Source organism: Diabrotica virgifera, chromosome 3, assembly GCF_917563875.1.
Source record: "Diabrotica virgifera virgifera chromosome 3, PGI_DIABVI_V3a".
NCBI classification, from domain to species: domain Eukaryota; kingdom Metazoa; phylum Arthropoda; class Insecta; order Coleoptera; family Chrysomelidae; genus Diabrotica; species Diabrotica virgifera.
Window position 1 is genome coordinate 244,992,619 of NC_065445.1, and position 25,192 is coordinate 245,017,810.

Here is a 25,192-nt window from a genome sequence, read left to right on the forward strand (position 1 = left end):
ATTATTTGCTATTCTTTTTAACAAATCATGGTAAAAACTGGTGAAAAACTGCAAAGATCTCAACAACAACCTGGCAAAAGACAATAAAGTGTCTTTGGGTGCTGGGTCATGAAGGAGTGCATAGGAGCGAACAAGCAGATATATTGGCAAAGCAAGGCTCGAGAGAAACTTTTGAAGGCCCAGAACCTTTCTGTGGCATCACTAAAGATGCTAAGAAAAACGAGGTTCAGAAATGGCTGATAGGGAATCATCAAAAGAAATGGAGAGCCACTCAAGGGCAAATACAGACTAAAAAATAATCAAGGATACTGATAAAAAAACTCCTGAAGTTTGATGAACCTCAATAAGAGGGTAAGGGATGTGCTACGCGATGTAAGGCAGTAATTCACTGGTCAACTGAGGTTTTAGTCTAAGAGCTGGGAGCGGATTTTGTGCTTGATAAGTAATATGGAAAAACTATACGGGGATATGTTGAATTAGTTGTGTACATGACTTTCCCCAACAGCCGGAAACCAGAGTGGGGGACGAGGGTAGTTATAAGGGGTCAAAGTCGCGGTTTTTATTTTTTTTTGTGACGCTCATGATCGAGATAGTAAACCAAAATTTGGGAATAAGTAGGTCATGACGTAACTAAGTAAAATCTCTAGGGGCGGAACGCTGCGTGGCCGACAAAGGGGGGGGGGGGGTAGGGGTGAATATAAAAAATATAAGGGTTTTTTTGCGACGTTCGTGATTGAAATAGTGCACCAAAATTTGGGAATAAGTAGACCATGACATAATTAAGTAAAATCCCCAGAGCCGGAAACCAGAGTGGGGGACGAGGATAGTTTGTTATAAGGGGTCAAAGTCGCGGTTTTTATTATTTTTTTTGTGGCGCTCATGATGGAGATAGTGCACCAAAATTTGGCAGTAAGTAGGTCATGACGTAACTAAGTAAAACCTCCAGGGGCGGAACGCTGCTTGGGGTACAAAGAGGTGGTAGGCAGGGGTGAGTATAAAAATATAAGGGCTTTTTTTGCCGTTCGTGATCGAGATAGTGCACCAAAATGTGGGAATAAGTACATCATGACATTACTAAGTAAAATATCCAGGGGCGGAACGCTGCGTGGGGGACAAAAATGTCGTGCTGCGTGACAAAAAATATAATACAAACTGCGAATTTGACCATTTAAAACTACTCTCATCCCTAACTCTGGTTTCCGCCCTGGAAAAGGATAGATAAGGATAACTAAGGATAGATGAAGGAAAAGACGAAATGGAAATGAAGCCTCATCCAATGGAGAATAAGGTCTTCGTGTGGAACGATATCGTAGTACCAATGGATATTGAAGTAGACGATTCAAATTACGAGTACACCGAAGATAAAGTAGACGACAACGTTTCCTTAGACCTTTCCATTCGGACTCAGTCTCCTCTGGACAGTGAAAATAGCTGCTTGGGTCAAGAATCTGTAACTCCAAATAGTATTCATCATTCACCACTGGCTAGATGTTTGTATATAATATTTTGTCATCCATTGATTTTAACAACTGCATGTCTTGCAGTGGCGGCTTGTCACACATTTATGGACACATAGATTTTTTAAATATATAAGTTAATCAGAGTTGATGATATTCGTTTCTGTGAAATTTTTTTTTATTGCATATTTTAATTTACAATCTGCTTCATCGAAGCTATAAGCAAATAGTTTGAATGTTAAATACATGAGGGAGAAGCTGCCCTGTGGCAACCCTCCTATTATAATTTTTTACATTTGATCACAATATGTAGGTATATTTAATTTATTAAATCTGTTGGCCATAGTTTCTTCAGTTGTCTTGCGAATTCGGGAGGAGTGTTCAGCAGTCTTGCTTCATCATTTGGATGACTTCTCAGTCCATCAAGGTAGCTCTTTGTGGTCCTTGGAATTTCTTCCTCTACCAAGGGTGTAGCTGAGTCCTCGTGTAGAGTTTTATTGCTTACATACCAGGGTGCGTTGAATATCATCCTCAATATTTTTGATTGGACTCTTTGTATTATCTTGATATTTGATGGCTTTGAGCAACCCCAGAGTTGAACACCATAGGTCCAAATTGGGTTTATCATAGTTTTATAGAGGAGCAGTTTATTTTCAATATTGAGTTTTGATTTTCGACCAATAAGCCAGCTCATTTGTCGTATTTTGATGTTGATCTGGGTTTTCTTGGCTTGAATGTGCGGCTTCCATGTTAATCTTTTGTCAAGGGTTAGTCCCAAATATTTGACTTGTGTGCTGACTGGTAATTGTGTATCATTTAGTGTTATTGTTGGACATACATACATCCCTTCGGTTTGTAAATGTAATTTGGGTTGACTTCGTTTCATTTACTTTCACCTTCCATTTGTTGAGCCATGTTCCCAATTGGTCAAGGTGGTTTTGCAGTTGTGCAGACGCGATAAAATAGGGTCCTCATTGACAGCGATTATGGTGGTGTCATCAGCGAATGTTGAGATTTGGGTTGTTTCAGTGGTTGGGATATCTGCGGTAAATAATAGGTAAAGGAGAGGGCCCAGGACACTACCCTGTGGTACACCTGATTTAATGGGAAAATATGTGGAAGTTGCTGTGTTATATTTTACTTGGAAGTAACGATCTTCAATGTAGGATTTCATGATTAGTTAGTAGGGGGTTGGAAGAATACATTTGAGTTTGTATAAAAGTCCAGTATGCCATACTATACTCTATCAAATGCCATTTCTACATCTAAAGGCCGCGTCTCACCATCAAATAATTTGATCAAACAGTTTGAGCAAACTTGACGTACTTGAGGAAGTACGTCAAAGTGACGTCACAATTGCAGTCTTTTTGAAATTCTAAAAATCTGTGCTCTCACTATCAGTCTAGTTTGATCAAATTTTTTGTATTGAGTTGTCTAACTTGTTTGTACTTTATTTAAAATTAAAATTTTTCATTATTATCCACAATGAACACTCAGGATGTGACGTCACTAACTGTCACTTTCAGTTTGCTCAAACCAGTTTGATCAAATTATTTGATGGTGGGACGCGGACTTAAGGCCCCGTCTCACCATCAAATAATTGACAGTTATTTGATCAAACTTGACAGTTAGTAGACACAAAGTGACAGTTAGTATGTATAGTTTGTGTCACTAGTCAAGTTTGACTGTCAAGTTTGATCAAATAACTGTCAATTATTTGATGGTGAGACGGGGCCTTTAAGAATGCCGCTGTGCAATATTTTTTTTCCTCAATAGCAGTAAGGATTTTTGTTATAATTCTATGAGTCTGTTGTGTTGTGGAGTGTCTCTCTCTAAAACCAAACTGGTGTGTGGGTATTTCTACATCCAGGTTAATGTCATTCTTCAGTCTACCAAGTAGTAGTCTTTCGAAGATCTTAGACATTATCGGCAACAAGCTGATTGGTCGATAGGATGATGTTTTATTTGGAGGTTTACCCGGTTTGTGAATCATTATTATTTGCGCAAATTTCCATGTGATTGGGAAATATGTCAGTCTGAGTGCACTATTGTATATTGTAGTTAGCATGACCAATGCTCTTCTCGGAAGATGTTTCAGTATTAATCCTGTTATTAGGTCAACACTCAGGATGTGACGTCACTAACTGTCACTTTCAGTTTGCTCAAACCAGTTTGATCAAATCTTAGAATATAAAAGAACAGGAAGGAGTCTGTCATATATCAACAACACCCAAGGTTCATAAATAGAACAACACCTTAAATTTCTAGCGGAACTGGCCATCTTGAACGTCTGTGGATGACTCATAAGTTTTTGTCAACGAGGTAGAAGGTGTTTGTGTATTGGATCAGCTGTATGCATAGGCGTACCATCTGGTAAAGCTCCTGTATATGCAATCAATTAACTGAAGTTATTAGTATAATAAAATGTTATTTAACTGACTTTTCAACAAAATATTATATTAATACGTATTTGTTCTTGATCTATAGCTGTTTCTTTAACATCAAAGATGTAATAAAATCGTTAAGAATTTATTTTCTTCCCTCTTTCAAAGGTACGTCACTGGAGATAGAAAGCAAATCTGACAGCTGATCGCCATTTGCAACCTCCTTCCTGGCTCGGAGTCATTTCGCATTGTACTCCTTCCTAGTTTATTTTATATTCTAAGGATCAAATTATTTGATGGTGGGACGCGGCCTTGACAATTCTATATTTACTGTTTTTATTATGTACTTACACTGTTACTAATAAACGAAGTACTGAGTTCGCGGTGTGCAAGTACTTGGAAAGGGAAACGAGAAACGACCGTGCGCGAGTCGCGGAGAAATATTGCAACTATCTTAAATAATTCAAATTGTCAATTGAAATTGTCAAATTGACGTATATTTCATACCTTCTGTCATTGACGCAGAAAAATTATATATTGCTCCACAATATTGATATGATATGCAATTATTATATAAAGGTAAATTTAATTAATTGTATTTTGCTTGCAGAACTGCATTTTAATAACTGATTTTATTTACTACATACAATTGTTTACGTTTGCTAAACATAACCTGCATCTTATTTTTTCTTCTTATTATTTTTTTGGACTATGGTCTTGACAATTATCCAGCAACCAGGACTAATATAATTGGCCAATATAATTAAAAGTGCGAATAAAAGTACAGAGCCATAGCCACCTTTACTTAACAAGCCATGAAGAGAAAAAGGCAACATCGCAATTGATGACGTGCGTAGTCCGACTTTCGGACTACCGCTTTTGAAAACACAATTTTAAAGTAGAAATTCTGGTAAAATTTATAGTATTTTTTGAGTCGAACAAGAAAATAATATTAATTAGAAGTTTGTACAAAATAAAATTAAAAGTACTTCCTTGTAAGTAACGTTTATTATACAAAAAAAAACCAATAACAAGAATATACATGGGATTAATTTTTTTCGAATCCTAAGAAAACTAATGAGTATTTTTCAAAAATTTAAACGCAGAATGAAAGATTATGTTAGGACCGAGGGCCTAAAGTCCCTGAAAACTTCTATGTTTATTTTAATAATTTACAGGGGCGAAAAATTAAGAAAATTTAGTGTCATTTTTAGTTTCAAATATGTCATTCAAAAACAACTTTTCATTCATTCTAAGGGACCTTCGGCCCTCGGTAATAAAGTAATCTTTCATTCAGCGTTTAAATTTTTCAAAAATACTTATTAGTTTTCTCAGAATTCGAAAAAAATGATTGCATTTAAAATACACTGAAAATTTTGACAGGCGTCAAAATTTTGCATTTTGTTCCTTTCCCTTTAAAGTTTTTCGCACTTATTTAGAAACACGCTGAATTGATAAAGAACAAAAATCTAGTTGTTAAAGTAGCTAACTTTTTTTATTATCCAACATAAACGAAATAATAAAAAAAACAGAATGTTATTAAGAAAACCAGAGTCTATAGTTGGGTTTTAATATATTATTATTATTATACAAAAAAAAAACCAATAACAAGAATATGTGTAAAATACTTTACTTTAAGTAAATAATATCTTATTTTAAATTATATACAAATATCGCTAGAAATAACTATAACAACAATTTCTCACATGGTTTGATGTGAAGTGTTGGGGTTTAGAATTAACTGCTTAGCAACAATATTATTACAGCGTATTGTTAAAGAATCAGGCATATTAAAAAAATCACTTGAATCGGCCAACAGGTTTAGTAAGTATAAGACATCAAAAATGACAAAAATTTTAAGTGGACGCATTTCTATATGCACGTAAGTTTATATAAAAATATATTATACTATAAAATATAGTATATAAAAATATATTATATTGAACTAAAATCATCTTAATACATACCTTTTAATAGTCTTTATAATTTGGAGCACGAAATATTGTAAAATGTTTGAGTTTTTCTGTAAATACAGTGAATATTATTTAAAAACATTTAAAAATAAATGAGAACTGTCAGAATTAACCGGTCTACGCTTAGATGTTGCCAAGTTTCAACTTCATGGCTTGTAAAGTAAAGGTGGCTATGACAGAGCGTAGAAATAGAGGTCGCTTTGCCGAACTTGCACGGTCCCAAAATCACTACCAATAAACATGGAATAACTTAGGTATAGGTTATACTTGGTATAAGAATTTAGTCCAAGTTTATACCGACCCACACCCTTGTTTATAAGGCCCGTATTTATAGTTGAGTCTCAAGACAGCGTCGATGCTCAAGACCGACCTTGAACCAACTTTGTGTTTTATAAACCGATCTCGAGACACGACGTTGTCTTGGGAAGTGTAAAATGACAGGCGAATCTCAAGTCATCGATCGACCTTCCTCAAGACCGCGATTCTAACCTAACTTTGTTTGTTATTGTTTGAATTTTGAATATTTTAAATTCAGTTCCAACATATATTTTTTGTTTTTCTAATTACAACAAAAATGTATGAAGAAGTAAAAGCATTTTTAGAGTTTATTGATAATATTGGAGAAGAAAATCGCCCGGGAAGTATACAAAAGCGATATATTCAAGATAAAAATATAATCTAAAATACAATGGAGTATTACAATATTGAAGTTCATCAGCGAATCAGCGCATTAACTTAAACAATAAAGGTTTTATGCTACTTATAGGAATATAACCAGTTTTTATGAGGACCCCGCTTTCCAAAAATGTACAGGTACTGTAAAGACATACAATATATTATGTTATTCAGGCTCTTATGTAAATGAATTTGTAGGTACTAGAAGAGAAATTATGTGTATTATTGTTCAACAACAAGGTTATCAAGTCATTCAATATTTGATCTAAGAGCATTAAGAGTGAAATTGTGAAATGGAAAGAAGTGAAATTCCAGGATTATTAATAGGAATAGATGACAGTAGTGGGTATGCATGCAGACACTATCTACTTACCCCAGTATTACACCCAGGTATTTATTGATAATTGCTAAATAAATAGTAGGTTATTTAATAGACATAAATATCTTTTTAGGTAATGATCAAGAAAATAAGATTTTTACCATAGTACTCATGTGAGAACAAGAAATGTAGAAAAGCTATTTGGAACCTGGAAAAGAGTTTCCTTGTCTTCAACAAGGTCTACAAACCAAATTATATACATGTCTTGCAATAATATGTGCTACAGCAGTACCTTACAATCTAGGTAAATAATGATCTGGTGGTAAATAGACATGTTAATGATGTGGAACAATTTCTAAATTTTTGGTGACATTTTTTTCAAAAATATTTTGCATGAGAATACATTATTGAATACCTACTCTTATTGTGTTTGATTTTTTTGTCTATTATTTCTCAAAATATCATGATCATTGTTCGACAGCCCTTTTTGTTTGAGTTTTGGTCTCTTGAGGAATACAGCTCCATTCCAATCTATTTCAGGATTTGTTCTTGCAATTTTTTATTTTTAAAATATCAATGTCTTATTCTGTTTGTTCCTTATATCTAATCTATAGTCTTTCTCTCGTTATATGTCCAGCTGACATTTGTGTGTTTATTTTGGAAAGTATTTCATATGCTTCCATCCTTCCTCTTAGAATGTGGTCCTATTTTGATGAATGCATATGGATCGTGGTATGCCCTGTATAGTTCAAAATTATATTTCATATGCTTCTATCCTTCCTCTTAGAACGTGGTCCTATTTTGATGAATGTATATGGATCGTGGTATGCCCTGTATAGTTCAAAATTATATTTCATATGATTCCATCTTTCCTCTTAGAACGTGGTCCTATTTTGATGAATGTATATGAATCATGGTATGCCCTGTATAGTTCAAAATTATATCTTCTCTGGTCTTCATATTTTAGATGCTATTTAGCCTGATTCTAGTGCTTTATCGTTGTTTCCAGTGCTTTATCAATTTATCATCATTTATTTTACCTACCTGTCTACTGCTACTCTACTATTGTACTTTCACCATATATTTTTGGAATATAAATATACCTTCTGTCTTTCTCTTGTTCAACTGGAATTTGTTTATTTATTCTGAGAATACATTATTGAATCTGTATTATGTTAGATATATTATTTTTTATTTTATTTCTTAATATGTATTTTTTATATTTTATTTTAAAATAAATGAGTATGAGTTTCCCTCTTCTTAAATAAGTATTTATTTGACAAACCTTTCCTTACCAAATATAAAATTAATTACACATCTGGACCTCAGAGCTAAACTACACTATGTCATTTCGAGCAACTGTGTTTAGCGTTTGTTTGCAACAAAGTTTAGAGCACTTAGGATGTTAATAAAAATCTGATATATCCCATAATTAGTTAAAAGACAATATGACTATATTTTAATGATAATATATAACCAATGTGTATAATCCAACTAATAAAAAAACACCATGTCGACATAGTGTAGATTACCTCCGAGGTCCAGGCGTGTAAACAGCACTCTAATAACCAGCAAAATAGCGCAAAAAATGGAAAACATATGTTGTGAAATAAAAAGAGATGTAAAATTATCTATAGAAACCTATAAATTTACATGACATAGTTTGTCACCTTTAGATGTGTGGGAGGAGTATGACAACTGTCGCAGAGGTCTAAAGGTGGGAAATTATGTAATGTAATGTAAATTTGTAGGTTGATAATTGTACACCTCTACTAGTTTCATCTCCTTTTATTTCACAACATACTATATGTTTCCATCTTTTGTGTCATTTTGCCAGTTAATAGCACGCTCATCACTGTATACCATTATTTATGCAGATGACATAGTCCTCTTAACAAGAAAAAAAGCTGAAGTTGTTTAGAAACTTGAGAGGTGAAGCAAGAAAATTGCATGTCTATAAATGAAACAAAAATAAAATATTAAGTGTATTGAAATGTATGGAGAAATGAAGTAGAATAAATTTTTCACACTAAAAACAGGAACAAAGGCATACAAAATTGAAAATATCAACCAATTCAAGTATTTAGGAGTGGCAATAATTGATAAATGGGAAGAAGAAAAAGAAATAGAAAAGATACTACTAAGAGTAAGCTAGTAAGCAGATCGATGGTATATGATTGAAGTCAAAAACGTATGTAGGACAACTATAATGCAAAAATGTATTATGAAGCAGTTATTTAAGTGGCATTGTATGCTTGTGGCACTTGAAACAATTAATAAGAAAGATGAAATGAAAATAGACATAGTACTGGTAGGGGCTGGCAGTTCTGAGTTAGGACTGGCAAAAAATAATAGATATGGAAAGTCAGGTGGCTAGGTCAACATTACTTGAATGTAAGAGCGACATGTAACAGATTATTTTTGGAGGAAAAAAAAGAGAAAGACCATGAAAAGAGTTGTTAGAAGCAGTAAGGAGATTTGGATGATATAGAAGTGTAGAATTGGAGGAGGAGCGTTAATGTCCAGTAGAAATGGATAGGCTATATTTACTTTTGTGCTGTTATTTGGGTAAGATTGTTAATATTTTATATCAATATTGTTGTTGCTTGATAAAAATTCTTCTAATAATTTAATTTTATCTGACTCATTCATATTGACAATTCAGACATATATTTATACATTTTAGAGTAGATGACTTTAAAGCAATATAGCCAATATTTATGAGTTGCGTTCCTGGGACGATTTTATTAAAATATAGTTAATTCGATTACATAAAATCAACTTTAACTCAATAATATCCGTCACAAAATTTATAGCATGTGACCTGTCTTTAAGAATTTAAACATTAAATAAATTTAATTTCAAACTTAAATTGCAGCTTATTCCCATGAAAATAGTAATTGCATTTTATATAAGTTCCACCTGTCATGGTTTCTTCTTTGTTTTAAGTCAGATGAAGAATATAAACATACAAGAAAGCTTACACCATTAATAAAAAGGCAGGTAATACTAGGAAGTACCATAGTTTTATTTGCTTTCTCTCAGAAGAAATAAAGGATATCTCCAACGAAGAATAAAGTAATATCACAGTATTCTGTTATATACTGGGGTAATATCAAAGAATATATTTATACTTTCCTTTAATATGCAATCCTTTACCACAAAGAAAAGAAATCCTTTACCTCATAATGGAAAGAAATGAGAGGTCATTAACCTTTGAACAAATAGCATGTAAGATTTAGAAAAAATAAAAATGTAAACTATCCACTAATAAAATAAACTTTATTTAACTGAAAACATTTTAATAATCCATTTTCAAAAAACAAAATAAATATAAAAACATTTCAAAGATATTTAACTTGACGATTGACAGTTTTTAGTTGGTGTTCTATGTCAAAATTGCTTAAAATCCATAATTTTCCAGCCTCGAGATCAATCTTGGCCGAGATCAGCCGAAGACTCGTTTATAAAACAGAACGTGGTCTTGAGCTCGACGTTGCCGTAAGATCGTCTTGGCTGAGACCGGTCTCGAGATCAGTCTTGAGTACTGACTATAAATACGGGGCTAAGTCTGGTATAACCTATTTTATGACTGTCAAAGTCATCAGAGACAAAAATATATTATTTTTTGATTTGTTTTGTGAGTAGATATACAATAAAAAAATGTGTTTAAGAGGTATTGCGGCTAACGAGGAAGTTGATAATTTAATTAACATGATGATTAAAAACTTTCAAAGAAAGCATAAATTCTTTTTCAAACAAAGCAGAATAAAAATCCGGTTTCCTAAAGATGATGTAAGATTTTTAGAAAAATTAGTAGGTGATTCACTTATTGTGAATAAGCGAGGAGGAGGCTTATCCTCCACTCTACAAGAAAAATAAGGTCTTTATTTTCTATAATATGTAGAAAATCTCTCACAATATTCTTCAAAATATGCTGAAATTAACATATTTACATTGCATTTATAAGTCAAATAAATAAAGTTTACTTTTTCTTCACTTTCCCATTTAATGTAACGTTCTGTTTTATTTCAAGCCATTTTATGAAATGCTCAAACATAACATACAACATACGAAATAACGATTTATTACAATACAGCAGAAAATACAAAGTTCCTTTTATTCGAAGCCATTTTATGAAATGCTCAAACTCAATATACAATATAAGAAATAACGATTTATTAAAATATAGCAGAGAATACAACGGCCATAGTCCATCAAAAAATTATGTAATCTACATATTTTTTGAGTTTATACGACTCATAAAGGGAAAAGCAACTGCGGGTAGTTCATCAAAAAATGACGGAATTTGGTGTATTATTTGTAGAGAAAAGTCAAAATTGACATATTTTACCCAATATATCGTTGTTTTATGCATTTGTGTAGAAGATTGCGTCGTTGCCAAACTAATATTTCGGAATAAAGTGGGAATACTTATAACTAACTTATACGGAGTTTATTGGTAACAAATTATTTTTGTATTATATCTACCTTATACTTAGAATAAAGGCTGTATGACACTATGCATTTTCTTGTATCATTTCTATCGTTTCTGATATGTCAAAAAATGTATAGTGTCATACACAGATACAAGAAACGATATTCCCACAGATTCTTGTACAATAACTGCGCCAATTTCTGCGCAGAGAGCAAAAACGTAAAACCTGCTGGCTGGTAAAACTTCTAAATGACATAATGGCGGCTGAAAATGAGATCATATGATTTATGGCTTGATGAATTTATTTGTGTTTTGTAGGTATTATTTATAAATATTTTATTGATACTTAATATACCGTTTGGTATGGATTACTGTTCTACTAATAACCATTTATTTAGAATAACTTTGGGTTTCATATTGCATAATTTTTTAATAGAGGAAAATACAATAGTTCCAATTTGGATCAAACTGAAGATAATTATAATGCAAATATTTTAGCACAAATATCAAAACAAAATAAAAAACACAAATAATCAACAGTCAACGTAAAAATTCTAGTTATTATAACATTAAAATATTTGTTTTTAAAAGTTTATAAATTTTATAAAATCCTTAAAATCAGCTGTAGACGCAGTACTACCATACCAATGTAACGTGACAGGGTGACAAACAAAATTTCGACCAATCGCGTGCCGAATTTCATACAGTTTTCGATACAAGAACTTGCATAGTGTCATACAGGGCACAAATGTACGTACAAGAAATGATACAAGAAAATGTATACAAGAAACGATATTAGAAATGATACAAGAAAATGCATAGTGTCATACAGCCTTAACTATTCTAGATATAAATACGGAATAACCTTAGAATACGAGTGTTTTATTAGTAAGGCAGAATGATTATAACTTAATTCTTGTTTTCTATTTCTAAAGTTTTTATTTACTTACATTGAATAAATTTGTTTTCCTGTATTTCCGAACAAATTGTGTGATGTATTTGATTTAAAATGAATTCAAGAATTTTTTGTAATTGGGCAACAATGTCGAAGTGGGTATCGAAACGTCAAATTTAGCTTTTAAAGTAAAATCACAGTAGATTTTTAGGTATATTATGGTAAAATTATTTGTAATCTTTAGAATTTTTAAAATGTAGTGCCCCACCAAATCACAAACCATACATACTCATAGACGTTTCACGACCATGTTAATCTTTCGGAACTAAATTGACAAATTTTAGTTACGTGAGAATTTCAAATTATAAATTTTGCGGGATTTTTATTAAAACAACAGGAAATTAAAACAACAGAAAGACAAATTCAATGTTTTATTTTTATTCCATATTTTACTGAAAACTTCAAATATTCCAATTTGTTTTCAAAATGCTAAACACTACTGCTATGTGTCACGTGAAAGCACTGATGTGTATCGAGTTGAATGAAAATTTTTGAAAGAATCTTGTAGGATGATTGTTTAGATAAATATTACCTTATAATCTTTTACAAACTTCCAAAAATATATAGGTCCGAAATGTTGGTGAGACACTTGTCTATTGGAATAAACTGTTTCAGGATCTCTTATATTGTTTTTTTAATGTGGAGAAACACAACACGGGATGATCAATGTAAACTAAAAATTCTACTCATAAAAACGGAGAGGAGGTTAATACACTTGATTAAAATTGTGATTACTAAAAACGTAACACCACTGGCCACAAACTGTAAAATAAAAAGTAAATTAACAAATTAATTTAATTGTAAACTGTCAGTTGTTAAATATGACAAGAGAATTGACTGACAGCGACATCTCTGGATTGGAATGGTAACTAATTTGCTCTCTTGACCTTGACCATTTACGTGAAACGTCTATGAGTATGTATGGTTTGTGCACCAAATGTAAAAAAGTGCCCCAGTGGTCCCATGTCCTAACACAGCATACATCACCCTGTATAAAACACCATGAAACATAAAATTCACAGTACACTTCATTTTGACATTCTCCTAGCTGTCAATAGAGGCGGTTTTTTTATCGCGCCCGGCGGTTATCCCATCCGTTATCCGTTATCAAATTATATTGTTCAGAATTCATATCATTCGATTCGGGGAGAGTTAATTTTCGAAATTTTACACAATATTGGCTGTGATTTTGTAAAGTTGAATTTGATTTCAATAGGTGTATATACGGTAAGTTATAGATTTTGTTTAAAGTAACAATAATCTAAACTAAGTTTTATTTTCAGATTTATATTTTTGTATTACATACTTTGTTTATTGTAACCTACAAGTAGGCAAAATGTGGCCAGAGATAGAACAGGCAAAAATCGAAAACAGGCACGAACTTGTTCTTTCTGGAAAAGAAATAGCATCGAAGATTGCGAAAAATGGTTTGGATTTATCTGTCTTCACTTTAGAGGGCTTAAATTTTTTGAATATCAGTGGAACAGAGCTCTCGGCAATTCCTGATGATATCGGCAAGCTAGCGAATTTGCAGACGTTGGTTTTGCATTCCAACAAGTTAGAGCATGCCAATGAAAACATAGCCAAGTTGACTAAACTTAAAATGTTAGATTTGTCGAGAAATCTAATAACTTCGATTCCTGATGGTTTTGCAGATTTACCACTAACGACCTTAAATTTAAACGTGAACAGGCTTGAATCTTTTCCTGAATTTACGAAGAATAGTAAATTAGCGGTCTTAGATCTTTCTAATAATAAGCTGAAGTTGTTCCCTAGAGTTTGTTCCGAAGAATTAGTTAATTTATCCGAGTTGAAGTTACATGGAAATGAAATCGAAGAAATTCCGAACAACATACATGTGTTACCTCTCCTGAAATTGCTGGATATTAGCGAGAATAAAATAAAAACACTTCCTGGGGAGCTTGCTGAATGTCATAAATTAAAAGGTAAGAAATGCTGCTAACATTTATTTTAACAAATTTTGTGTGTATTTCTTTGGTATACAAAAATGTTTACATTTCTTTGGTATCTTTGGAGAATTGTAAACTTATTGCATCATCTTCCTTGGTTTGAAGATGGATGTGACATATTTTAAAATTTTGTGAATTTGACATGTAGCTTGGTGTCGCTTGGAGCATAAGCGTTCTCGTTCTGTCACAACGGTTTCTCAAGATATGTCAGTTATCTCCCTAAATATTCAGGTTCACATTTGAGTACCACAATTTGTTAAGGTTTTTATGACTCCTCTTTTGCTGGTGTTATGCTTGGTGTGATGACAATATTTCTAACCTTGGATAAAACACTCACTGTAGTCATTTTGTCCTGCACACTGCAGGTGGTTTTTGCTTAATTATAGTGGTAATATCTTTTCCACCAAACGTATGCTTGTAGATATTCTGTAGTTCAAAGTTATATTTACGCCTCCATATTAGCCTGGGTCCCTGCATCGAACATGATAAAAAGATTCTAAAAGCACAACCCCGTGGGAATGAGAAGACTGGGTAGACCAAAGCTGAGGTGGATGGACGGGGAACACAAGATGCCAAGGAGATCGGAGTCAGCAACTGGAAAATGCAAGCAAGGGACAGAACAGAATGGGGTAGAAAGCTTGAGAAGGTCAAGGCCCTCTAAGGGCTATAGCACCAAGATGATGATAACTGTAGTCATTTTGACTTTTGCAAACTTTCAAATTTTTATTTATTTATTTATTAATGGTTACAACCGTTTTGATAAGTATTGTGAAAAGAACAAAGGTTAACTGTTAACCCTTTGAATGTTGATGACGCCTAAAGATATCATACCATTACTACTGTCAGGTGTGTATGATGGCTTCAGGCATCATATCGCACCCTCAGTGCAAGACTGCAGTAACTCAAAATTTTATGAAAATGAAGTAATCATGGAATTCGATTGTAAACATGCATATCTATCCCCTGTAAAACTTTAGTAACTTTCAAATGTTTAATGGGCTAAATATTACAACAACAACAGTTTAACTATTTTGCGTTTTTGAACATAAGTTCCGTGCAAAACTGTTGTAACTCTAATGTAACAGAGTTACAACAGTTTTGCACGGAACATTGCAACGGATTCGATAACAAGCAATGAAAAAAGTAAGATATTTGTTATTTTAATATCTATATCTGTGGTGTTTAATTTTAATATACAGCGTGTCTACGTAATCCATTAATGGCTGAGACAATAAACAAATATTTTCGAGACCAATCTATTCATGTAAATTTTATGTCCTTTGTGTGATATTATATTTATTTTCCATAAGATGTGTGCGATGTCGTTTGACCATTTATTTGTTAGATTGGATTAAAACCACATAAATTAAGACTAATTATTTACGACCAAAAAGTATTTTTTCTCATGAAAGGAAAAACAGTTATCTTAAAACTTGTGTATTGACAATACTGAGAGGTCCCACCATAGTTTTTATAAAAATATTTTGGCACAAGATGATGTACGAGAAGGGGACATCAACTATGGTAAAACCTGTCAGCAACAGCCACTAAAAATGAAAGAACTATTGGCCGATATAGAAAGGTGGCCGGTATTGCCAGTTTTTGTAGTCTAGATATACATAATTGGTTTGGGGAATTTTTAAACTGGCCGTTAGTACAGGTGGCCGATGTTGGCAGGTGGCCGGTAACACAGGTTTTACTGTAAAAGTAAATGTGTCTACACTTTTTACAATTTTCTCCATACAAAACTGTTGTAACTTTGAAATTCTAATACTAAATGTGTAGTGATTAGTAGTGATCTTTGCATCCGGTGAAATTCAAAAGAGTTGTGAAAAGTATACTATGTAAACATGCATTCTACAGTGTAGAAGAATACTTAGCAACTAGATTGCTGTTATGAGTTCTGTCTAATATTAATAATTTTCATATTTATCAATGTACATTATGTTAAATCTAAAATTTAAGTGTATGTATAGGTATTTGATTATGTGTCTGTGACTATATTGTGTTGTATATCTGACGTGTATATCCATCTTTATGATGGCAGCTGTAAAGCTATACCAATAAAGTATTCTATTCTATTCTATTAACAATTTTTTCCATGCAAAAGTGTTGTAACTTTGAAATTCCTAATTTTTTTTGCATTAATATTATTTTATTTAAATTTCTATTTTTGTTAATGTAATATAGGCCTGAACACAACATAGAACTCCACATCCTCTTCGTAGACTTCAGACAAGCCTTTGACTGTATTGGAAGAAATAAATTATTTATGGAAATGAAAAATCAAGATATACCAGCAAAATTAATCAGATTAACAAAATTGACCATGGATGGAGCTCGAGCCAAAGTAACAACAGAAGAAGGTAGCACAAAATCAATTGCAATAGAAACAGGAGTGCGACAAGGCGACTCCCTGTCAACCACATTATTCAACATAGCACTAGAAGGAACAGTCAAAGGCCAGCAAAATTAAAGGAACTATAGCCCACTCCTCAACACAAATAGTTGCATATGCAGATGATTTAGTTCTTATGGGAAGAGACAAGGAAAGATTAAAAGAAGCAGTAACAATCCTGGTAAAAGAAGCACGGAAAAGAGGTCTAGAAATTAACGAAGGAAAAACAAAATATCTACTCTGCTCTAGAAGAGAAGATAACAGGATGAGAGAAATCAAAATAGAAAACTACACTTTTGAAAGAGTCCAACAATTTAAATATTTGGGAGTAATAGTGAATGGCCAAAACAAGAGAAGTGAAGAAGTAACGGAACGAATACTAACAGGCAACAAAACATACTGGAGATATCATAGGCTTATGAAGGACAAGAACTTATCCAGAAATACAAAACTGAAAATATACAGAGTTGCAATCAGACCAGTAGTTACGTACGCAGCTGAGACAATGTGCCTCACGGAAAGAGATGAAGAAAAATTGAGAATATTCGAAAGGAAAATCCTCAGACGCATCATGGGCCCGATAAGAATGGACAACGGAGAAATGAGAAGAAGAATGAACCATGAACTAAGAGACATAATGAAGGGAGAAGATATAGTTAGATTTATTAAATCACAGAGGCTGAGATGGCTGGGACACATAGAAAGAAGGAAAAACGACTGACTGGTTAAGAAGATCACCAGATGGAAACCGGCAACTGAAAGACCAAGAGGAAGACCCAGAGAGAGATGGGAGGACCAGGTCATGAGAGATATCAAAATTCTGGAAGTGAGAAACTGGAGGGAACTATGCACATATCGAAATGAGTGGAAGAAAATAGTAACGAAAGCCAAGTCATACGACAAACTTTGACAACATACAAGTGGAATGCGGAGTGATTCACCTCAATAAGCGAATCTGAGAGTTCTAAGTAAGAGCGGCAAACATTCCACCTGGAATGAAAAGCCCTGATGATGATGATGAATATAGGCCTGAAAAGCATGCAAAATCATAATCAAATGTTAATTTTTCTTAAAACTTGCCTTATTTCACCAATATTAGCACAAAAAATAAACAAAATCGTCTTTATCTCGAAACTTCTTTTGACTTACTGCAGTCTTGCACTGAGGGTGCGATATGTGGATATTCACAACATTCGTTTAAAGGTTAGTACAGTAAGGTCTCTTTTTATGCGGATTATTTTTATGCGATTTTGAAGTTATGCGGTTGGTATTTCATTCAAAAATGTCTATTATTAACAATTAGTATAATTAATATTAACTATTCCCATTAAGTAGTCTGAGAGTTTGCAATTCGGGTATTCCCCTTGTTACATGATGTACCATGCAGCTATTATATCAATCTGAATTTCGCATTAAAAGGTATTAGGTCTGGATCCCGTGTATAAAAAAAAGTTGGTTAATAGCAAGCTGAAAATTTGTTAATAGCTTAAGGTCGGACAAACTTTGATATATGGTAACACTGTAACAGGGGAAGTTTTAATTGTGGAAAAGGTTAAAAATTTGGAATGTTCATACCACGAAAATGTCACATGTATTTTGTCAGACAGAACTTCCAATTGATTTGTTACCATTTCATTAAACTCTAATGCAAAAATCAGACTGCTATTTATCACCAAATGGGCATTTTAATGAGTGGAACACTTAGAACATGTCAAATGACAGGATTTACGACAGGTGATAAATAGCAGTCTGACTTTTGCATGAGAGTTTAATGAAAGGGTAACAAATCAATTGGAAGTTCTGTCAGACAAAATACATGTGACGTTTCCGTGGTCTGACCGTTCCAATTTTTTAACCTGTTCCACAATTAAAACTTCCCCTGTTTCAGTGTTCCCATATATCAAAGTTTGTCCGACTAGACACCCTTAAGCTATTAACAAATTTTCAGCTTGCTATTAATCAACTTTTTTTTCATATACGGGATCCAGACCTATTAACCTGTAATAATTGTTTTGAAATTAAATTTAAATGTTGCTGATTTCAAGTTGCAGTATAATAAACAGCACATTTTGATTTCTGGATTGAAACATTTAATGAAGTGTCGTAAAGTTTTATGTTTCATATAGAAGAGGTTTTTGCAATCTCAATATCGTTAGTCTGCGTTTTTAATTTCTTCTTTAAGATTTTATTTGGCCCAATGAAGAAAAAGAAACATCTAAGACACAATTTTTGGTGGACAAACGTCCACCATTTTATGTGATTTTAGAAAATCACGGAACATATCCCTACCTTTTTAATGCAAGTAAAGTCTTTTTTACACGATTTTTTTATATGCGGTTTTCTGAAGAACGTATCCACCACATAAAACGAGACCTTACTGTATTTGTTTGACTGAAGCCAGTTGTCTTACTATTGAGTGTGTAGATAAAAATGAAAATGAGTTTTAAACGTGAGTTTAGATTCATATTACGGATGAAGCAATTCCAGGGCCATCTCGACGTAGATGGCAGAGATAAATGCAGAGAAAAAACAAGTCAGCACAAAGGTTGAGTTACACATATTTCGTATTACGAAAATTACAGAAAGGTTCTGAAATTGTTTTCTTGTGGCATGTTAAGAGGATCGGTACGTATTTTCGGCTGCAATGCTATTCAAATGGGGATTCATTTTTTTTCGAATCCTGAGAAAACTAATAAGTATTTTTGAAAAATTTAAACGCAGAATGAAAGATTACATTATTACCGAGGGCTGAAAGTCCCTGAGAACTTCTATGATGTTTATTTTAATAAGTTACAGGGGTGAAAAACTAAGAGAAAATTTAGTGTGATTTTTAATTTCAAATATCTCATTCAAAATTATCTTTTTATTTATTCTAAGGGACTTTCGGCCCTCGGTAATAATTCAATCTTTCATTCTGCGTTTAAATTTTTCAAAAATATTTATTGGTTTTTTCAGGATTCGAAAAAAATGAACACAATGCCGTGGTAATATTTTCCAAATCTATCTTTGTCTTACAACGCACTCAGCCGAATATAATATTGTCAGCATATATTGTCAGTCAGACACTGACAATCAGTGACAATTTTAAATATTTGACATTGCATCGGGAATATTTTGAGTTATTGATTAAATATTATTGATATATACGCTCTGAGCTTCGCTGGTGGCGCTCCTAGCGGATTACTAATTCAACTTTCACCGGTAATTTTTAAATTTATTATTTAATTGTTATCACTTAACATTTACAACGCAAAAAAGTAATTAAATTGTAATCGATTTTTTAAAGATTTTGCTAATCATTTTGACGTTCTATTGATAAAATATGAATTTCTTACTTCGGATACTTTCACAATTATCGTGTAGATGGCGCTAAGATTTTTAGATTAAATTATAATTACATATTACTGAACATTAAAAAAACTTAAATTCAGTATTTAAAACGTAAGTATATTTAAGGTAAAAATATATACCACAGCTTTGACCAACTAATATTTTTTATAATTAATGTTTTTAATTTTAATTTAAAATTAATCACTTTGACATTTATGTCAAATTTCCGGTAAACGTTTACAGACTTGCCACTACTGGCGCTCGCTAATTTGTAAATATCCCCTCTACGTACGAGCTCACAGCGTATAGTGTATTTGATAAATAATTGATTTAAGGCGTGAACTTAATAAAAAGTTATTTATTGTGTATTATTTGTGGAAGATCCAAGCAAAGAATATAGATCTGGATCCCGCGTATGAAAAAAAAGTTGATTAATAGCAAGCTGAAAATTTGTTAATAGCTTAAGGGTGTCTAGTCGGATAAACTTTGATATATGGGAACACTGGAACAGGGGCAGTTTTAATTGTGGAACAGGTTAAAAATTTGGAACGGTCAGACCACGAAAACGGCACATTTATTTTGTCCGACAGAATAGACTTAAACTCTCTGAACAGAGATTAAACTCTCATGCAAAAATCAGACCGCTATTTATCACCAAATGGCGTTTTAATGAGTGGAACATGTAGAATATGTCAAATGACAGGAATTATGACAGGTGATAAATAGCAGTCTGATTTTTGCATGAGAGTTTAATCTCTGTTCGGAGAGTTTAAGTCTATTCTGTCGGACAAAATAAATGTGCCGTTTTCGTGGTCTGACCGTTCCAAATTTTCAACCTGTTCCACAATTAAAATTGCCCCTGTTCCAGTGTTCCCATATATCATAGTTTATCCGACTAGACACCCTTAAGCTATTAATAAATTTTCAGCTTGCTATTAATCAACTTTTTTTTCATACGCGGGATCCAGACCTAATACATCAGGTTAATATATTCTGTGATCCAAGTATTTTGTTGTTAAAGAGGTTCAAAATTGTAAGCGTTCCAAAACAATATATTATTAAAAAATCACTTTAACACTTTTCCTCTTTTCTCGATTGAGTATTAGTTTTTGTTGTACAAATAAATTATTACAATCACTGAATACATAGTTAGTGAAAAAATTATCACATTTATTAACTGAATTAATAATTTGCAATTATAAAAATAACAGTTATCCAAGAACATTCAAAAGCCATCTCTTTAAAATAATGATGACATTTTCAAGTAGAATGACATTCTAGTAATGTTTACATATCCATACCAGTGTGAATTTTACTACACGTAATTTGCCGTGTAAAGACAGAAAAAGTAGGGATACACGTAAAATATTTGCGAATTATGTACCCATAGCCTTAAACATTATGTTTATGTGGGATTAAGCCTCAGTTGATAATGAAAATTACATTTTTAACTACTGCTGACGTTTCAATTTTCATTCTGGAAATCTTAACAAAAAAAGGTTATTTTAAAGAACTGCAAAAATGTATTATGGCTTATGTTTTTTTTAAAGCTGTTATTTGACAAACTTGGCCTGGATCTTGTAGGCAATAGCTTTTTGTTGAAAAAAATCTGAGGGTAGTGTTTATACCCTTGGGATCTCATATTCTGACTATTTTGTATGTTTTTATGTTACTTATTTGTGTATTGTGTGGTTATGCAGCTATATTGCTAAAATGCAGCAAAATATTTTTCTCAACATATTTTTCTGAGACTCAAATTTCCCCAAATTATTTTGTGTTTAACAGTATCTACAACTTAATCAACTTACCATCTTAAAGTGGAAACTAATTATTGATAACAATAAATATGTAGTAGTTGTATTCTTAGACTTTAGAAGAGCTTTTGAAACTATAGACATAGATTTGTTAATTAAAAAATTGAGGTACTATGGTTTTAAACAAAATGTTATAAAATGGTTTAACGAATATCTCAAAAAAAGAACTCATTATGTGCAGTTAGGCCAAAGTAAATCAACAGAACTACCTAATTGTTTTAGTGTACCACAAGGCAGTGTACTTGGAGCATTATTATTTATTATTCTTATCAATGATGTAAATTATGTTGAGGGTCTGGAATTTATTAGTCTTTTTGCAGATGACACATTAATTGTATGCGGTGGTGATGATATTGTGGAGGTTGTTAGAAGGATGCAGTGGTTGTTAAAAAGAATTGAGATATTTTTGGATGCTAACAAGTTAAAACTTAATGCGAGTAAACAAAGTCAATGATAGTCTTTAATCGATATAAATTAAATAATATAAGTATGGAAAATTTGAAACTAAAAGTTAATAATGAATGCATCGAAAGGGTCAATGAAATTAAATATCTTGGATTTATACTGGATAACACACTCTCTCTGAAACCTCATTTTCAATATATTTGCAAGAAAATATCTAAAAAATTATTTTTCTTTAATAGAATTAGCAAAGATCTATCATTATTTTCAAGGATCACTGTATTTAGAAGTATAATTCAGCCCCATTTTGACTACTATTCAAGTGTTTTATATTTAGGTGATAAAGGATCAATTCAATCATTGCAAATTTTGTATAACAGAGGTATGAGAACAATTCTTCGATGCAATCGCTACACACCAATTGAGATGATGTACTCTACTTTAGTTAGGTTGTTTTTCAGTTCAACAAAGGCTTTACTACCTTACTATGGTTTTCATTTTTAAATTAAAAAAAGGAATGTTGCCTGCATATTTTAATGAATATGTTACATTGAGGGGTCAAATAATGAAATATTGAAGATTTTGACATTCAAAAAACTAATAAACATAGCACAATGACATCCTTGTTTTACAAATGTATGAATGAATTTAACCATCATCCCCCCAATGTTAAGAATGCAGTGACAGTTCAAATTTTTAAAAAATTACTGAAAACATATATTTTACCTGGATAAAAATTAATTTCTAATAAGTCTGTATGTTTTGTATATATATTGCATGTATTGTATATTGTATATTGTATTTTACATTTAATTAACCTTTAACTACCCGCGCATCAAGTTATGACATAACTACACGCGTGGCGTACTTTATACACCACAAGGAAATACACGATAACAGCGGATTTGTTTTTTTTTAAATACACTTAGTTGTTTGTTATAAACCTTATTCGACATCAGTGAATACTTGGAGTTCCTTCTCAGTAAGCCAATTCCGGGATTTATAACTGAAATCATGGAATAACTGGATTTCACGATAAATAAAATTGCTAATAAAAAATTTTTTGAAATGTGATTTGTTGCGGGAGAAAAAGTATTGTTTATAAAGAAAAATGTATTTTGTGCCATAATGACTAAAAAACAATTGAAATATGTACTTGTACTACTACTTATATTAATATAATGGTGGCGCATATTGTCCACCACCGGAAACAACAAATAATAAACTGTAAATTACGATCTTCCCAGAACGCCGATTATAACGAAACTAACACCAAATTGTGAAGCACATTCCATTGATAGGTTAGAGGCATAAACAAGGTCAAAAATAAAATTTTTAAATATATTTGCAGTAGAATTCTTACATCTGGCGTACAAAATACGCCAGCGCGTGTAGTTAAAGGTTAAGCAAATTCATATTTAAATATTGTTAGTAGGATTTCTATTTCAATAAATAATTTCAATTTCAACATTTTAATGTACAGTAGAGCGTCGATAATCCGAACTAATTGGTACAGGGGTAGTTCGGATTATGAAATTGTTCGGATTATCGAAAATAGGTTCAAAATACATACAAAGCTCATAAACATAGTGCATATGTACCTACATATTTTACCTTTTAGTTACAAGGAATAAAACACCTGCATACTAAACAAATACAGTCGGAAAAATGAAAGAATACTCATGAACGATCACATCAATCACTTATTTTGTATTTGCTATCATTTTCTATTTTATTTATTTATTAAGCGCAACAGGCCTTGTAGGCCTAGGGCTAAAATGTTTACATTTATGATTACATAAATAATATAATAAATAACTTAATATAACTTACATAACTTATAAAACTTATAAAGTTTATTTAATTACACTTCAGTCTTTTTATACACTCCTTCACCACCTCCCTCCATCTCCTTCTGTCCAATGCTAGTTCTCTCCATCTCTCAATGTTACTTTTCTTCAAGTCTTCATACACACTGTCCTTCCATCTTTTCCTTGGCCTGCCTTTCCTCTTCTTTTGTATTGGTCTTCGTGAGAGTACCATTTTTGGCATTCGTTTACTTCCCATTCTCTCGATGTGCCATAAGTATCGTATTCTCTGTGCTTTGATCGTCGTCGTTATCGTTGACTCTTGATATAGTTCTTCCAATTCTTTATTGGTTCTTCTTCTCCACTCACCTTCTATTTTCACACCTCCATATATTGCTCTTTGCATTTTTCTCTCCCATCTTTCTAAAAGGTCTGTTTCTGACTTTTTGAGCACCCATGTTTCGCATGCGTATGTTACTGTAGGTCTGATAACAGTCTTATAAATTCTTATTTTTGTTTTTCTTGATACGTATTTGGATTTCAATAATGTGCGTAATGCTCCATATTTTTTATTTTCTTTAGCTATTCTTGCCTTTATCTTCCCTTCTTCATGACCGTTTTCATCTATTTTGGCTCCCAGGTAAATAATTTCTTTGGCTCTTTTGAACGAGTATGTTATTCTCTTTTTCTTTTTGGGTCTCTCCCATTATCATATACTTTGTCTTTTCTTCATTTATTTTAAGTCCGAATTTTTTGGCTTCTGTTATGTTTTTCATTAACTTTTGTAGTTCTTTTTTGCTTCTTGCAAATAGCGTCAGATCATCTGCAAATGCTATGCATTGGTGGCCGTTTTTAAATATCGTTTCTTGCATGTTTATTCTGCTTTTCCTGATTATTCCTTCCAATGTTAGATTGAATGCCGTTGTTGATAGTGGGTCTCCTTGTCGTAATCCTTCCTTGGTTTCAAACTTTTTGGATGTATATCCTTTCCAAGCTATTTCGTTTCTTGTGTTTTCCATCGTCATCTTTACCATCCTGACAATTTTACTTGGTATCCCCAATTATTTCATCAGTTCAAACGTATAGTTGGTATAACAAACGTTTGTATTTATAGAAAAGACAGCAAATACAAAATAAGTGATTGATTTGATCGTTCATGGGTATTCTTTCATTTTTCCGACTGTATATTGTATGTATTTCTGCATAAACAAAACAAAAATCCGTGGTCATATTTTGCCCATATTGTCATATTAAGTCCAAAAAGTCAGT

At 32.4% G+C, this 25,192-nt stretch overlaps 1 protein-coding gene and 1 long non-coding RNA gene across 2 annotated transcripts in view; both read left to right on the forward strand.

Annotated features, from left to right (window-relative positions):
* Positions 1–6,160: 6,160 nt before the first annotated feature.
* On the forward strand, positions 6,161–8,076 carry LOC126882389 (uncharacterized). The gene is made up of 3 exons (XR_007697318.1): positions 6,161–6,627; positions 6,688–6,879; positions 6,942–8,076. It is a non-coding gene; the product is annotated as an uncharacterized LOC126882389 (long non-coding RNA).
* A 5,181-nt stretch (positions 8,077–13,257) lies between these two features.
* Positions 13,258–25,192, forward strand: part of LOC114328687 (leucine-rich repeat-containing protein 47) — a 50,220-nt gene continuing 38,285 nt past the window's right edge. Inside the window, exons 1-2 of the mRNA XM_050647293.1 lie at positions 13,258–13,428; positions 13,485–14,147. Coding sequence (XP_050503250.1) covers positions 13,538–14,147 — 610 coding nt within the window. The 5' untranslated portion in view covers positions 13,258–13,428; positions 13,485–13,537. The remainder of the gene's footprint in view (positions 13,429–13,484; positions 14,148–25,192) is intronic.